General features: G+C 47.8%; 1 protein-coding gene across 1 annotated transcript; it reads left to right on the top strand.

Annotated features, from left to right (window-relative positions):
• Positions 1 to 1065: 1065 nt before the first annotated feature.
• LOC133142530 (heterogeneous nuclear ribonucleoprotein K-like) lies at positions 1066 to 16250 on the top strand. The gene is given in 17 exon segments (XM_061263800.1): positions 1066 to 1191; positions 2727 to 2838; positions 5220 to 5317; positions 6051 to 6107; positions 6977 to 7020; positions 8079 to 8151; positions 9551 to 9664; positions 9875 to 10003; positions 10314 to 10643; positions 12082 to 12107; positions 12164 to 12206; positions 12627 to 12646; positions 12822 to 12853; positions 13547 to 13614; positions 14296 to 14355; positions 14357 to 14466; positions 15398 to 16250. Coding segments are annotated over 16 exon segments (1296 nt in total). The 5' UTR covers positions 1066 to 1191; positions 2727 to 2777; the 3' UTR covers positions 15429 to 16250.
• The last annotated feature ends 92 nt before the right edge of the window (positions 16251 to 16342 follow it).

Genomic DNA, 16342 nt, shown 5'->3' with positions numbered 1-16342 from the left:
CATTATTACAAGACCATCCCTTCCTAACATTGAAAAAGGCTCACTGACATGTTAACTCACCCTCTGCCTGTGTTTATTGTCCTTAAATTCGAATATCAAAATATGCAGTTGACAGGCCGGCACTCTGTGCCAAAACATTGTATAGCTGTACAATAATTCAAGCTCATTGGTTTAAAATTGGTTCTGATTGCCACAGCCAATGGCATTTCAATGTCAGCCCGTTCACAGTGAAGGAGTGGAATAAACAGTGTTGTGGTGTTTGTGTTTGTTGCTGCAATTGCTCTCTTGACCATTAGAAGTCGAAATTACCTTTTGTACCGTTAATGTGTCTCTTGAATGGAGTGTTTTAAATAATTTTTGTCAGTTTGATCTTTGACCTTGTTCAGCTTGATCAAACTTTTTCTGTTTGGTTTAACTAGAGGTCCTGGGTTCAAATCCCGGTCGGCCGGGGCCTCTCTTTGTGGAGTTTACATGTTCTCCCTGTGTTCACATGGGTTTCCTCCAGGTACTCAGGTTTCCTCCCACAGTCCAAAGACATGCAGGTCAGGCTGATTGGAGAGTCTAAATTGCCCGTAGGTATGAATGTGTGAGTGAATGGTGTGTGTGCCCTGTGATGGACTGGCGACCTGTCCAGGGTGTATTCCTGCCTTTTGCCCAATGTATGCTGGGATAGGCTCCAGCCCCCCTGCGACCCTGTTCAGGATAAGCAGGCTGTTCAGGATGAGCGGGTTAAGATAATGGATGGATGTTATCTCCGCATTACACAATGCTATTATATTATTGAATGCTTATATTACCACGAGATGGCGACAGTATTTCACGAAATGAAATGATTGACTCGTATCTAGTGTGAATATATCTATGCCCCTATCGTGTTGAGCGGTTGCGGAAGCGTACGGCGAATTACTTTGATTGGCAGGATTTTTACCCTATCACGGTTCGCATAAATTTGTACCAATCACAACGCTAGACTGTGCCAACGGCGATGCAGGATGTCCCATATGCTGACCCTAGATCAGTTTTACACAAAACGAATGTGATAAGAATATAAGGATAGAGTTCGGAATAAAATGATCCTGGATCTGTTTTTCAGCACCACACGTACCCGGACGAAAGCTGAACAGCATCAAGGTTGATTGTAATATTTGTCGAAGAAGGAATCTGCAAAAGGTGAACGGAGTCTTGAAGCAGGTCTGTAAGAATATATCTAGCCAAGTAAACTAAATCGGCATATTAAACATGAGATTATAATGTGTATAATTTGCGTGTTTCAGCGGGGAATAAACAGCGCTAAATAGCTCGCTATTTTAATTTAGCATATCTGCTATCTGTAGCTTGGTAGCTAGTACACGTTTGCTAAATCAATGGCTGGTCTGGGTTGTGATGGTTTTCGAGCTCCTGAGTGTTACTATCAACATTAATCTATTTAATTATAAAGTTGTCTAACTTGCATCACAGTCGACTTATTGTGTATATCTATTTATTATTTCACTCAGTATAAACTGAAATAAGATAGTCTGCTGTTCTTGCTAGCTAGGTAGGTAACGTTAGGCCTCTGAAAGCGGGTCGTACAAGATCTTCTTTAACCACAGCTATAATGTTGGCAGGTGTCTGAAAATTATAGCTAACCTTACCGGGTTGTCATCTGGTAGCTAAGTCGGTTGCTAATGTTAACGTTAACATGAGTTGGCAAATAAGTAGATTGCGTAGCAAGTTTAGGAAATTCAGACCCGCTAACCGAACAGGTAAATGCGCACCATTTTGGGGCGTTAGTTAGGCCCAAGGGCTATGCTGGCGTTAGCTCTAGCATGCACGACTGTTGGCACAATAGCAGCTCGTTCATGTGCAATCGTTGTCTTTGTGAAATGTTGCTAGGTCGTTAGCCGTTCGTTTATACAGCCAGGTGTCTAGATAGCTATCAACAGATAGCTAACATGTAGCCACCTAGCCAGCCAGAGTACTTGCGAAGCTAGCTAAAGTTACCTTGGTCGATTAGTATCATTACATTACATTAATGGCATTTGGCAGACGCTCTTATCCAGAGCGACATACCGTTGATTAGACTAAGCAGGAGACAATCCTCCCCTGGAGCAATGCAGGGTTAAGGGCCCTGCTCAAGGGCCCAACGGCTGTGCGGATCTTATTGTAGCCACACCGGGGATCGAACCACCGACCTTGTGGGTCCCACTCAGGCCACCCTACCCTACAGTATCCCGTATTACCCGCTACTAGCTACAACAACAACATCCTTAATTGAACGTGCATGCCTGTTGACCAATATTTGGCGTTCCGTAGTTATGCCCTAACCCCCAGTAACTTTGCCTGACAACTCGTCATGCATGCCGCTGTACGGATGGCCGTATGCTTCGCTTGTTGGAATAACATTGCTAAATCACATACTACATTAAAAAGATTAGGTGCCAACCTTTATTTCGTGCAAGGTGATTAACCAGGCAGAATCGCAATACTAACATTATTAGTGTAGAAGAGTTAAAAGTTAATAACGTGATATTGAGGTGTTAAATATTCATTAATGCCGTTTAATACCGTAGCATTAATTAGTGCTAGATAAGTATTTGATGTGGTTTTGAAAAATTCCACCGACAAGCTCCTTTAAAAAAATAAATGTATATCGATTTAGCCTATGCTGTGTGTGGGTTGCCTATATGAGGGTTAAATGTTCGTTGTTTTTTTGTTTTTTTATATTTTATTCTTATTGTCCTCAGGCGTTTGACGGAGAGAAGTGGCCAGCTTCATTTCACTGCTCTTACAGGACGATGGAGACTGAACTCGAACAACAGGAAGAGGAGACCACTTTCAGCAACACCGATACCAACGGTAACATTTCGGTTTTTCACACCTTACCGGCGCGTTGTTTTTGCCAGTTGGCGAATTTAACTAGTAAAGTATTCTTAATGATTATGGCTAGCTCTCCACAAGTAGCTGCCTTTATTCAGTCTTTTTATTTTTGTAGTCAGGCAGTTTGTTATATCACAGCACTACCTCCCCGAGGCCGAGGAACAGACAGATACGCGTTTTGGCTCCGGTTCTTGGATTGCGTTGCTGTTTCTGCTTTTGTCTGAAGCTTCAATAGGAATGGAGGCAGAACAAGAGGCTTTTTGGTCACTATGGCAATAACATAACCCCACTTCTGGAGTGCTTCAGGATACAAAGCACACCAATTATACCCTGTTCTGTAGTTGGCATATTTCCAGTAAGCCATGGATTATAACCGTAAAGTCTTATGACCGTGTTCAAGATCATGCGTTTTGATAGGAATCCTATTGGAAGGACCAGGAAGAATGTTTTTGATTGTAATTTGAAATGCCGCGCATTGTGTTCCATTTGATGTAAATGTTACATATGCGTCCTGAGTGGTTGGGCTACTTGCACTAAATGGGCTGCCTGCACTAAATGGGCTGCTGGTTTTAAGAAGAACAGAAATTCTTCTGCCTCATTACATTCACATTGTAGTCATTTGGCAGACGCTTTTAATCCGACTTACAAGTGCATAGGTTCTTCCACAAAGCATCACATCCATCACAACTAGTAAAATACGCATGAAGTGCTGTTCTAAACAACAACAGTCATCGTAAGTACCATTTTTTTTTTTCTGGGGTCGGTTAGACGAGGGATATTGGAAAGGGTTGGGGGGGGAATCAGGAGGGAGGACTAAGTTTGAAAAGGTGTGTTTTTAATCTGCATCAAAATAGGGGCTGGGATTCTACTGTCCTGACAGTGGTAGGCAGGTCATTCCACCACTGAGGAACCCAAACGGAAAACAGACGTGAACGTGCAGCTCGACCGCCAGGTGCTCGTAATGAGGGAACCATAAGGCGACCAGAGCTGGTAGATCGGAGTGGTCTAGCTGGGGAGTAGGGGGTGATTAAGGATTGTATGCAAGGTGGAGCAGTCCCCTTAGCAGCCTGAAATGCCAACACTAGGGCCTTGAATCGGATGTGTGCGGCAATAGGAAGCCAGTGGAGGCCAATGAGGAGTGGGGTGACATGCGCTGACCTGGGCTGACTGGTGATCAGGCGGGCTGCAGCATTCTGGACCAGCTGGAGGGGCTTGATGGCACAAGCTGGGAGACTGGCTATGAGGGAGTTGCAGTAATCCAGGCGGGGATAATGACGAGCTGGGTGGCTTTCTCCGTCAGGGGATGACGGATACGGCGTATATTGTAGAGGAAGAACCTAGACCACCTTACAGCCTGGGCGACATGGCTCAGTCAGTAAGAGCAGTCGGAGGGTTGCCGGTTCGATCCCCTGCCCGGGCGGTGTCGAAGTGTCCCTGAGCAAGACACCTAACCCCCAAATGCTCCTGACGAGCTGGTCGGGGCCTTGCATGGCAATCGCTGTCGGTGTGTGAGTGTGTGTATGAATGGGTGAATGGAGAAGCATGAATTGTACAGCGCTTTGGATAAAGGCGCTATATAAATGCCTGCCATTTACCATTTAAAGGTTCTGGCAGTGGAGGATGCATGTGGAACCAGGGTGAGTCACCCCAAGATTCTTGGCCGTATGGGAGGAGGAAACTACAAAGTCCTCAACAATCAGTGAGAGGTGGATTGTTGGAGAGGGCTTTGCAGGGATATAGAGAAGTCTTGGCAAGGTTAGGCTTCAGGTGGTGGGAAGTCAAACACGCAGAGATATCGGCCAAGCAGGCATAACGGTAAAGGTGCCGGTTTTAGGGGAACGGTAAAGGTGCAGGTTATGGGTGATCGGTAAAGGTGCAGGTTTCGGGGGAATGGTAAAGGTGCAGGTTATGGGTGATCGGTAAAGGTGCAGGTTTCGGGGGAACAGTAAAGGTGCAGGTTATGGGTGATCGGTAAAGGTGCAGTTTTCAGGGGAATGGCAAAGGTGCAGGTTATGGGTGATCGGTAAAGGTGCAGGTTATGGGTGATCGGTAAAGGTGCAGGTTATGGGTGATCGGTAAAGGTGCAGGTTATGGGTGATCGGTAAAGGTGCAGGTTTCGGGGGAATGGTAAAGGTGCAGGTTTCGGGAGAATGGTAAAGGTGCAGGTTTCGGGAGAATGGTAAAGGTGCAGGTTTCGGGAGAATGGTAAAGGTGCAGGTTTCGGGAGAATGGTAAAGGTGCAGGTTTCGGGAGATCGGTAAAGGTGCAGGTTATAGGTGATCTGTAAAGGTGCAGGTTTTGTGGGAACGATAAAGGTGCAGGTTTCAGGGAAACGGTAAAGTCTGAGTTTTTTCTCGCAGGGAAACGTCCAGCGGAGGACACTGAGGAGGAACAGGCCTTTAAGAGATCCCGCAACACAGACGAGATGGTGGAGCTCAGGATCCTACTGCAGAGCAAGGTGAGACTGCCCTCACACACAGGCATGTGTGCACACACACACACACACACACGCATGCACACACAAGCATGCATCCACACACAGGCATGCACACAAACACACACACACACACACACACACACACACACCCCCCTACAGACACCGGCATGCACACACACACCCCCACACACACAGGCATGCACACACACACACACCTCCACACACACAAGCATATATGCGCACTGTGACAGTGTTCCTGAATGCCTGCCTGTGCACTGTAATGACGTCGTCCAGATCTCACTCACGTAAAGGAACGCTTAATGTAACTAATGATGTCATCCCCATCTCACTGCATTCTGGTTCTATGGTGAGATCTCCGTACATGCAGATTCTGGTTCTATGGTGAGATCTCCGTACATGCAGATTCTGGTTCTGTGGTGAGATCTCCGTACATGTAGATTCTGGGTCTATGGTGAGATCTCCGTACATGTAGATTCTGGGTCTATGGTGAGATCTCCGTACATGCAGATTCTGGTTCTATGGTGAGATCTCCGTACATGCAGATTCTGGTTCTATGGTGAGATCTCCGTACATGCAGATTCTGGTTCTGTGGTGAGATCTCCGTACATGCAGATTCTGGTTCTGTGGTGAGATCTCCGTACATGCAGATTCTGGTTCTATGGTGAGATCTCCGTACATGCAGATTCTGGCTCTGTGGTGAGATGGCTGATGTGTGTGCCTCTTTTCTCCACAGAATGCAGGAGCTGTGATTGGAAAGGGCGGAAAGAACATCAAAGCGCTCCGCACCGACGTGAGTGCTCTTGTTGGGGGAGGGTCCGCCCTGTTTGTGGGTACTAGGGCTGGGCGGGCTTAAGGGTTATTGCACTAAAACATTGAAAATGAGAATAGCTACTATTTACAAACTCCCTTCAAAGAAACTCTTTCCGAGTTAATGTTTAAAAAGGGGGGGGGGGGGGTAGAGGCTGCGATCAGTGGCATACACAAACACAATTTTTTTTGAGAAAGCTAATGCTGCATGCCGATGTATTCAGTTATCGCCCACTGTTCTAGCACTGTGGACGATCGCTGGTCCAGTGTCCATCCTCAGTTTCCCCGAGAGCTGTGTCTATCGGCAGATGTGGGGCGTGGGGGGGGTTAGCTTGCATCCCCAGCCTCCCTTAACCTCAACAACAGTTTTCTGGAACGTTCTTAGCATCTGTCCTGCTCACTCAGCTGTTAGTTGTAATGGCAGATTTCTAGCACTTTTCCTGACCCCTGATCCGAACTTCACACTCTAAACTGGCCTAATGGAACAGGCCACCCCTCCCATTTGTGTATGTTTGGCACGAGCCGGTCAATAGCCCCAGCGGCCTTGTAGCAGTGTTTTTCACAGCGAGTTTTAGGGATGAGTGTAGCGTGTATTAAAATGTATGCCTCTTCCCCTCCCCCCCACCCCCCTCTCCCTTCTCCCCTTTATCTTTTTATTTGTGGCCCCTCCTCCTTTGGCCCTGTTCTGGATCGCCACGCCCCTCGATGCCCCTGAACGCCCACCCGACTCCCTGGTTGGCCATGCCCATAAACGTGCCCCTCCCCAAACCGGGCGCCTTACTTGACATCTTGCGATTGAATGCCCTTGCCCAATGCCAACTGCCACCACCCGCCACCACGACCCCTCTGCAGTACAGTGCCTCTGTCTCAGTCCCAGACAGCAGTGGCCCAGAGCGGTATGTCCCCTCGGATACTCCCACACTGCCTGACTAGAACAGAACAAATGTCTGTGATAACCTGCCTTTGATTTCATTTCTACATTCTCCCTCCCCCCCCCCCCCCCCCCCCGTTTTTCAGATCGCTCTTCTGTTCCATTTCAGTTTTTTTTTTTGTTTTGTTTGTTTTTGTTTATTTGTGTTATCCCCCCCCCCCACCCCCCATTTACATTTTATTTGGTCCTTTTTTTGTTTCTCTCACTCAAGTGTTGAGTCGGTTTGCCCGCACGGAGAAAAGTGACCTGCTCCGCTCATTTTGAATGGAAGGAGCGCAGCTTTCAAGTGTTGCATCTTTGTATATATTTTTTTATTTTGTTTGTTTTTTGTTTTGATTTTTTTTATGGTCAATTGTAAAAAAAAAAAAAAAAAAAAGATAAAAAAGGTATTTCTTGCTCTGTCCTTGTGGCCCCTCCCCCTTTGCTCCCCCCCCCGCGCGCCCCCCCCCGCCCCTTCCCCCCACCGCTCCCCCCCCCCCCCCCTCCTGACATCACCTGTCCATCACCTGAAGAGGATCACTGGTGCTGCCCCCCTGTCACTCATCAGTCTCTCCCTGCTGCCTCTGTCTGGTCTCTGTGTAGTCTCTCTGTGGTCTCTCTGCCCCCCCCCCCCCCTCCAGCGGGACCCACCCCCGCCCCTCCCTCATCCCCAGCTGTGCGGCTCTCACCTCTGGCATTCTGTCCCACCCCCCCTCGCCGCAGGGGCCCCGAGTTTCTCCTAAATTCGCTGGTGGTGGGGTAGTGGAGATGGGCGGCCCTCTCTCTGCTCTGTCGCCATGGCGTTGAGCGAGGTGCATGACCGTGTCCCATTCTCCAGTCCCGTTCTCGATCTGAAGCTGTGTGTGTGTGTGTGTGTGTGTGTGTGTGTGTGTGTGTGTGTGTGTGTGTGTGTGTGCGAGCGAGCGAGCGAGCGAGAGCGTGTTTGTCTGCAAGCCTCAGCGCCCCGGGTCTAACCGCCCTCTTCTCTCTTCCCTCTTACCTTCTCTTTCGTTTACCACCACCATTCTGCTCCTCGTACCAAAGTATTCTGAGCGTGTCTGCGGATATCGAAACCATCGGCGACATCCTCCTGAAGATCATCCCCACTCTGGAGGAGGTGAGAGTGCGCGTGCGTGTTTCTCTGCGTCTGTATGGATTGAAGTCGCCAAATGATCTATATGAGGAGCATGGTCTTCAAGTGAGCTCTGGTTGGCTTAGTCCATGTCAACTCGCATCCACTACAAATCCAGCCCTGGTTTTCTTTTCTCTTGGGTAAAGACTGATTGGCCGGACTTCACAGCTGACTTCCAGATAAGAGAGAGTGGAAAACCAGGAATTAGTGATCCAAAAAACCGTGTGATGCTGCTGCTTTAGATGAATAATGATATCTTGGCAACAACTGAAATATCCAAGACCAAGGTTTCTGGAGGTTTCAACCTAAATTGGTGAAAATGTAATCCATTTTACAATCGGATTGCAAACCAGATATTAAGGTTATAATCGTTCATAACTTGTTACATTTTGGGGTGAAAATAATGTGTATGTAAAAGATGGAGCTGTCACAACAAATTCTATCCCCCTGCAAAGCCCGTCCCCTCTGGGGTCACACTTCCAGTTCCGTCTGCAGTGACGTCAAGCGTATTTGTTTACTGCTGTGTGTGTTGGCTCTGCATCGATGCTTTTGTAAATATGTAGTGCTTCATATGTAATATCTTGATTATTTGTATACATTGAATCACGATATAAGCTACATCTAGTTAGCTAGATGGAATGATCCTTAGCTAGCTAGGAATAAAAAACAGCTATGGCTTATCTTCCTAGTTAGCGAGCGAGCTAGCCTTCTGGTTGTCTTGCTAGCTAGCTATTTATTATTCTGCTAGCTCGGGAGCTAACTTAAATATATCCGCCTAATGTTAGATGTCCTGCTTGTCTACTTCTCTACATATATTTATTGCTGAATGGTTTGCTGTCTCTCACTAACTAGCTAGTGGTACTGATATTAGTCCACCGAAAGATGAGCACTAGCTAGCCATCTCTGTTGCTATCTTAAACTGTAGGGAAAATGGCAATCTATGCGTTTCACTAACTTGCATACACGGGACTAAATAAAAGCTTACTGACAGAGGAATGACTTAAGTGTATGTCGTTCTCGAAAAGACACACTAGCCAGTTGACGCTACCTTACGCATCAGGGGAATTTATCAGCAATAGAGAAAGCTTGGCCACGCTGTCGACTTGACGCTAATTTACGCATGAGGGGAACGTAACCGGAAACATGACCCTGGAGGGGATAGGTTCTGCAAGGTTTGTTGACAGCCTGTGAAGACCTTTAGAATGATATAGGAAGTAATCCAGAAACAAGCCTAGCAGTGGTCCTCAGCTGTCTCGGACACCGCACACTCTGGAACAACATAGCATGTGAAATGTTATTTATGATGTTGTTTATTGTAACATGATGGAGAAAAACGAACGGGTACCAGTGCTATAACAGGACGGTGTGTGTGTGTGTGTTGCAGTATCAGCACTACAGCGGGATTGACTTTGACTGCGAGCTGCGACTGCTTATACACCAGAGCCTGGCTGGAAGCATCATCGGGGTCAAAGGAGCTAAAATCAAGGAGCTGAGAGAGGTGTGTGTGTCGCGGGCGGGCGAGCGTGTGAGTGAGTGGAGAGGTGTGTGTGTGCGGTGAGAGGTGTGCATGGAGCAGAGTGTGAATAGCGTTTTAGTGGGGGGTAAAGGTAGGATTCTGCATGACGTCTTTGTCCTGTGGTGTTTGCATGTTCGCGTGCTTGTGGGTTTGGCTCTGATGTTTTCCATGGGGTTCCCTGTCCTCTTGCAGAACACCCAGACCACCATCAAGCTGTTCCAGGAGTGCTGCCCTCAGTCCACTGACCGCGTGGTCCTGGTGGGAGGGAAACCGGAGAGGGTGGTCGAGTGCATCAAAGTTATCCTGGAACTCATCTCTGAGGTCAGTAGAGCTGCCAGGTATCGCTTCGGCTACGTCAGCGGCTTCTTCTCATATTAATATTGTTAATCACGGCTTGGCATTCACTTTTTGGCTCCTCAGCCTCTCTGGATAGTGGTTTTCCCAGAGTAACTTGCCACTCCAGATTTTCACCACACACAACTCCTGGAATCCTCCAAAAGGTCACCTGCCACAGTGAGGCAGGGTTCACAGAGATTTGCCGGGTTGTCTGGTCCACTGTCGGGCCGGCTGGGTTGTTCCTTGCTCTGTTGTCTCCAGAGTGATTGACGCCTCCTCTCCCCTCCCCCTGCAGGCCCCCATTAAAGGCCGGGCCCAGCCCTACGACCCAAACTTTTACGACGAGACGTACGACTATGGCGGCTTCACCATGATGTACGAGGAGCGCGGCCGGCGGCCCATGGGCTTCCCCATGCGCGGGCGCGGCGGGTTCGAGCGCATGCCCCCGGGCCGGGGGGGGCGGCCCATGCCCCCCTCCCGACGCGACTATGACGACATGAGCCCCCGCCGCGGCCCTCCGCCCCCACCCCCAGGGAGAGGCGGCCGGGGGGGCAGCAGAACCCGAAATCTTCCCCTGCCCCCACCCCCACCGCCGAGAGGAGGGTAAGAGAACAGCCTCGTTTCTGTAAATCCCTCCCCTTCCTTCTCTCTGAGTCGCTCAGCAACTTAACACTCGCTGGGCTGCTACATTACATTACATTACACACTCACTGCTACATTACATTACACCTTCACTGCTACATTACATTACACACTCACTGCTACATTACATTACACACTCACTGCTACATTACATTACATTACACACTCACTGCTACATTACATTACATTACACACTCACTGCTACATTACATTACACACTCACTGCTACATTACATTACATTACACACTCACTGCTACATTACATTACACACTCACTGCTACATTACGTTACATTACACACTCACTGCTACATTACGTTACACACTCACTGCTACATTACGTTACATTACACACTCACTGCTACATTACGTTACATTACACACTCACTGCTACATTACGTTACATTACACACTCACTGCTACATTACATTACACCTTCACTGCTACATTACATTACACCTTCACTGCTACATTACATTACATTACACACTCACTGTTACATTACATTACACACTCACTGCTACATTACATTACACACTCACTGCTACATTACATTACATTACACACTCACTGCTACATTACATTACATTACACACTCACTGCTACATTACATTACACGCTCACTGCTACATTACATTACATTACACACTCACTGCTACATTACATTACATTACACACTCACTGCTACATTACATTACACCCTCACTGCTACATTACACACTCACTACTGCATTACATTACATTACACACTCACTGCGACATTACCTTACATTACACACTCACTGCTACATTACATTACACACTCACTGCTACATTACATTACACACTCGCCGCTACATTACATTACACCTTCACTGCTACATTACATTACACTTTCACTGCTACATTACATTACACACTCATTGCTGCATTACATTACATTACACACTCACCATTACATTACACACTCACTGCTGCATTGCATTACATTATCACTGCTGCATTACTTTACACCTTCACTGCTACATTACATTACATTACACACTCACTGCAACATTACATTACATTACACACTCACTGCTACATTACATTACACACTCACTGCTGCATTACATTACATTACACTCTCACTGCTACATTACATTACATTACACTCTCGCTGGGCTGCTACATTACATTGCATTAGTTGGGGCCCAACAGCTGCACTGATCTTATTATGGCCACACTGGGGCTTGAACAAGCAATCTTCCCAATCCCAGGCAAGCCAGTAGGCTAGTAGGATATGGGCTTCCCCTGTTCAGTCAGGCTGCTACTGTCAGTAGATATACATTATGAATGAATATGGCAAGATTAGTGCCGGTTAGATTGTATAATGGTGCCTCTGACAGTGAGGAATTGGCATTTCTGTTTAGTATGACGGCTGTGGTGATGCTGTAGGTACAGTGGAGAGGCGTTTTGTCGCAGCGAGTGTTCTGTACAGGGCTAGGCCCAGCTTTGCTTTACGCATCATGCTCATCTCTTTCAGCGGCGAGCGGAGAGGGAGGCCGGGAGATCGCTATGACAGCATGGTGAGTAACCCCCACCATCCACAGCCGTTACTCAGCACGCCACCCGAGCTCTGTGTTGCTAGGCAGCTGGTTCTGAATTTCTTGTTGTCTTGGATACTGAGGAGCAGTTTGAATATAATCACGCTCTGAGGCCCTGGCTCTTATGAAACAACCAGGTTCCAACGGCTTTTATCCACATTTTCACGTCTTTACGCCCCCCCCCCCCCCCCCATCAGTTTTGAAGGTAGTTGTATGTTTGTTTTCTATTATTGTAAAACCTTAAGGAAATACTGTTAGCATTTTTCTATAATGTAACATATTCACGTCCTGTGAAATTTGTTTTTTCCACCCATTGAGGGCTTTGCATTGACACGTTTCTGTCTCTGCCCTCCCCCCTCTCCCTTCTCTCCTCTCTCCTGTCTCTTCCTCTCCCTCTCTCAGAGTGGGGGAGGATATGGTAAGTGTTGTTCAGCAGGGTCTGAATGAGCAGATTAACTGGGGTAATGTATATATGGCTCTCCTGCCTCACACTCACACTTCCCTGCAGATTTGTGTGCCGATGCTCGGCCAGTTGTGACATGATGTTCTTTTCCCCCTCTTTATTTTTATACATTATATTCTCCCGCCTTTTCACAGACAACATTCATCCTGGGAGCCCTTTCAGTCTGGTGAGTGGATCAGTGTGTATTTGACTCTGTGTAATATCTATGTATGTCAGATCACATACAGTTTGAGATGTATGAGATTACATAGGGTATGTATGATTCATTCATTCATTGAAAGGAGCGTGTTCAAAATAATCGCTGTGTCATTAATTGTACTTTATTAAGGAAGAAGGGAAGCAAATGTTTCACACATTATTATAAAATATATTTCCTTCTGAATTGCTAAGTAAAATGGGCCGTTAACTACTGTTAAAATTGATCGAAGAATAGTCAGAATGGTACAGATTCAGCCATTCATCAGCTCCTGAAAGATCAAAGATGATCTACAATTACCTACAAGTGCTGTTAGTCAGAAGACGTTTGATTGAAGCTAAGCTATCAGCAAGAAGCCCCTGTAAAGCACCATTGTTGGAAAAAAATGGCATGTGCAGAATCGTTTAAAATTTGCCGAGGAACGCATCAATTGGCCCAAAGAGAAATGCTGTAACATTCTGTGGACTGATGAGAGTAAAATTGTTCTTTTCGGGTCTAGTGATCGTCGACAGTATGTCAGACGACCCCCTGGGTACTGAATTCAAGCCACAGTACACTGTAAAGACAGTGAAGCATGGTGGCGCAAAAATCATGGTATGGGGATGTTTTTCATACTACGGTGTTGTATGAAGATCTGTTTAACGTGTCTGTGCTTCCCTCAAGGAGGTCGGGGGTCGTACGGAGACATGGGCGGTCCTGTTATCACCACGCAAGTGACCATCCCCAAAGACGTGAGTGACTGGCCTGCTGGATGTTGGGTACCCTGTGACCCTGGGCGCTAACCGTGGTGCTTTAGCCAGGCGCTAGCTGCTCTTTCTGTTAACCTTAGCCAGGCACTAGCTGCTCTTTCTGTTAGCCTTACTCAGCGCTAGCTGCTCTTTCTGTTAGCCTTAGCCGGGTGCTGGCCGCTCTCTCTGTTAGCCTTAGCCGGGCGCTAGCCGCTCTTTCTGTTAGCCTTATCCGGGCGCTAGCCACTCTCTCTGCTAGCCTTAGCCGGGGGCTAGCAGCTGTCTCTGTTAGCCTTACTCGGGCGCTAGCTGCTCTTTCTGTTAGCCTTAGCCGGGCGCTAGCCGCTCTTTCTGTTAGCCTTAGCCGGGCGCTAGCCGCTCTTTCTGTTAGCCTTAGCCGGGCGCTAGCCACTCTCTCTGCTAGCCTTAGCCAGGCGCTAGCTGCTCTTTCTGTTAGCCTACTCGGGCGCTAGCTGCTCTTTCTGTTAGCCTTAGCCGGGCGCTAGCCGCTCTTTCTGTTAGCCTTATCCGGGCGCTAGCCACTCTCTCTGCTAGCCTTAGCCGGGGGCTAGCAGCTGTCTCTGTTAGCCTTAGCCGGGCACTAGCCACTCTCTCTGTTTGCCTTAGCCGGGTGCTAGCCGCCCTCTCTGTTAGCCGGGGGGTAACCGCGCGCTCTCCCTGCAGCTGGCAGGATCCATCATCGGGAAGGGCGGGCAGCGGATAAAGCAGATCCGCCACGAGTCGGGGGGCGTCCATAAAGATTGACGAGCCGCTTGAGGGCTCAGAGGACCGCATCATCACCATCACAGGCACGCAGGACCAGATCCAGAACGCCCAGTACCTGCTGCAGAACAGGCAAGAGATGGAGCCGCACCCGGGGCATGCTGCAGGAGCCATTGTGCCAGTCCCTCCCTTCCTCCCTCCCTCTCTCTTCTCAGTTTCACTAAGCCCTGCTGCCCTGGGGGCTCTTTGCTCAGCCTTTCTCTGTGAAATTGCTGTACGGTAGGGGGTTGGGGCTAGGGGGTTGTGGGTCGGTAGGGGGAGGAAGGGTTGTATTTTAAAAATTGAGTTGAAATTAATTGAGGGATATTGCCCACAGGAAGTGGTGTGCCGGCCTGCTTCTGTGTGGAAGACTAGTGATTTTGTTGTTTTTAATTGGATGAATCGACAACAAATTACAGTCTGCCCCATGGCACAGGCCTCTACGCATCTGCGGCATTTCACTGCTAACCCCTGTTCCCCGGATAACTAACCCCCCTCTACCCCAATAACTAACCCCCTGTACCCCTATAACTAACCCCCTGTACCCCTATAACTAACCCCCCGTACCCCTATAACTAACCCCCCCCCGTACCCCTATAACTAACCCCCCCCGTACCCCTATAACTAACCCCCCCGTGCCCCTATAACTAACCCCCCCTGTGCCCCTATAACTAACCCCCCTGTGCCCCTATAACTAACCCTCCTGTGCCCCTATAACTAACCCCGCTGTGCCCCTATAACTAACCCCCCTATGCCCCTATAACTAACCCCCCTGTACCCCTATAACTAACCCCCCTGTACCCCTATAACTAACCCCCCTGTACCCCGATAACTAACCCCCTGTACCCCTATAACTAACCCCCCTGTACCCCGATAACAAACCCCCTGTACCCCGATAACTAAACCCCCCTTTTCCGCAATAACTAACCCCCCTGTACCCCAATAACTAAGCCCCCTCATTTCTCTCTGACTGATTGTGATTTCTCTCCTGTTTTATTTTTATTTTTGCTGTTTTGTGTTTCAGTGTGAAGCAGTACTCTGGCCGGTTCTTCTAGCGGCGGGCGAGTGAGATTGAAGGAGCGCGGCTCTGCTTCGGTTATAAAGAGAACATTCCTCTGCTTTAGGTAGACGCAGTCCCCACCCTGCTCCCCATACGCTGTCTGCCATTTTAACTATCTCACTCCTTCAGCTAAATGTCTGGAAGTTCATAAAGGCAGTGCAACAACTGCGTTTTATTTCTTCTCTTGACTATGTTTCGCTTGGTTTGTACCATTTCTGTAAGTAGGATGCGCGTGTATGTGTGTGCGCGTGTGTGCGTGCGCGTATGTTTGTGAGTGCGCGTGTGGGTTCATTCACTATGGGCAAAGATGTGGCAACAGCTATTTGGTGCAACATGCATAATATGATTGGTCCTGTAACATTTTATTTTTAAATATACATTTAGGAAAATGTACTTTTGCTATTTTAGTTAAAGGCTAGGGGCTGTATAAATGTAAATATACAGTAATTGTTTCTAAATGTTTTATAACACTTTATTTTCTGTAAGATTGCTTTTTTTCCCCCTTTTCCTGTGGGTCATGTTTTACTGTATTAATTGGACCAAAAAGAGGGGTGGGACTTTGGTGATGATTGATTGCTGCTCACTGTTTTTGACACAGCATGTCGGCCTGTGACGATCACTCAGATGTCATTTCTACCGTTTCGCAAAGCCCATAGTCTCGCTGAAGCTTTTTTTCTATTTGTGTAGGTGAGCATTTTTAATATCTCAGACAGGGCCTGCGTATTCGTGGCCTGGTCTTTGTCATGTTTGTGTTTCCATCTCTTCCCTGCCCTTCCGCTGTAGAGTTTCAGTAATAAACACTGTGCCACCTTTTAAACCTCCCGCCTGTTTCTTTGAGGACTGCATGTTTAACTCCAGTCCTGGAGGGCTGCAGTGTCTGCAGGTTTAACTCCAGTCCTGGAGGACTGC

This window comes from Conger conger, chromosome 12, assembly GCF_963514075.1.
Source record: "Conger conger chromosome 12, fConCon1.1, whole genome shotgun sequence".
Taxonomy (NCBI): domain Eukaryota; kingdom Metazoa; phylum Chordata; class Actinopteri; order Anguilliformes; family Congridae; genus Conger; species Conger conger.
The sequence above is the reverse complement of the archived record's forward strand: the minus strand, read 5'-3'. Positions and strand labels throughout refer to the sequence as shown.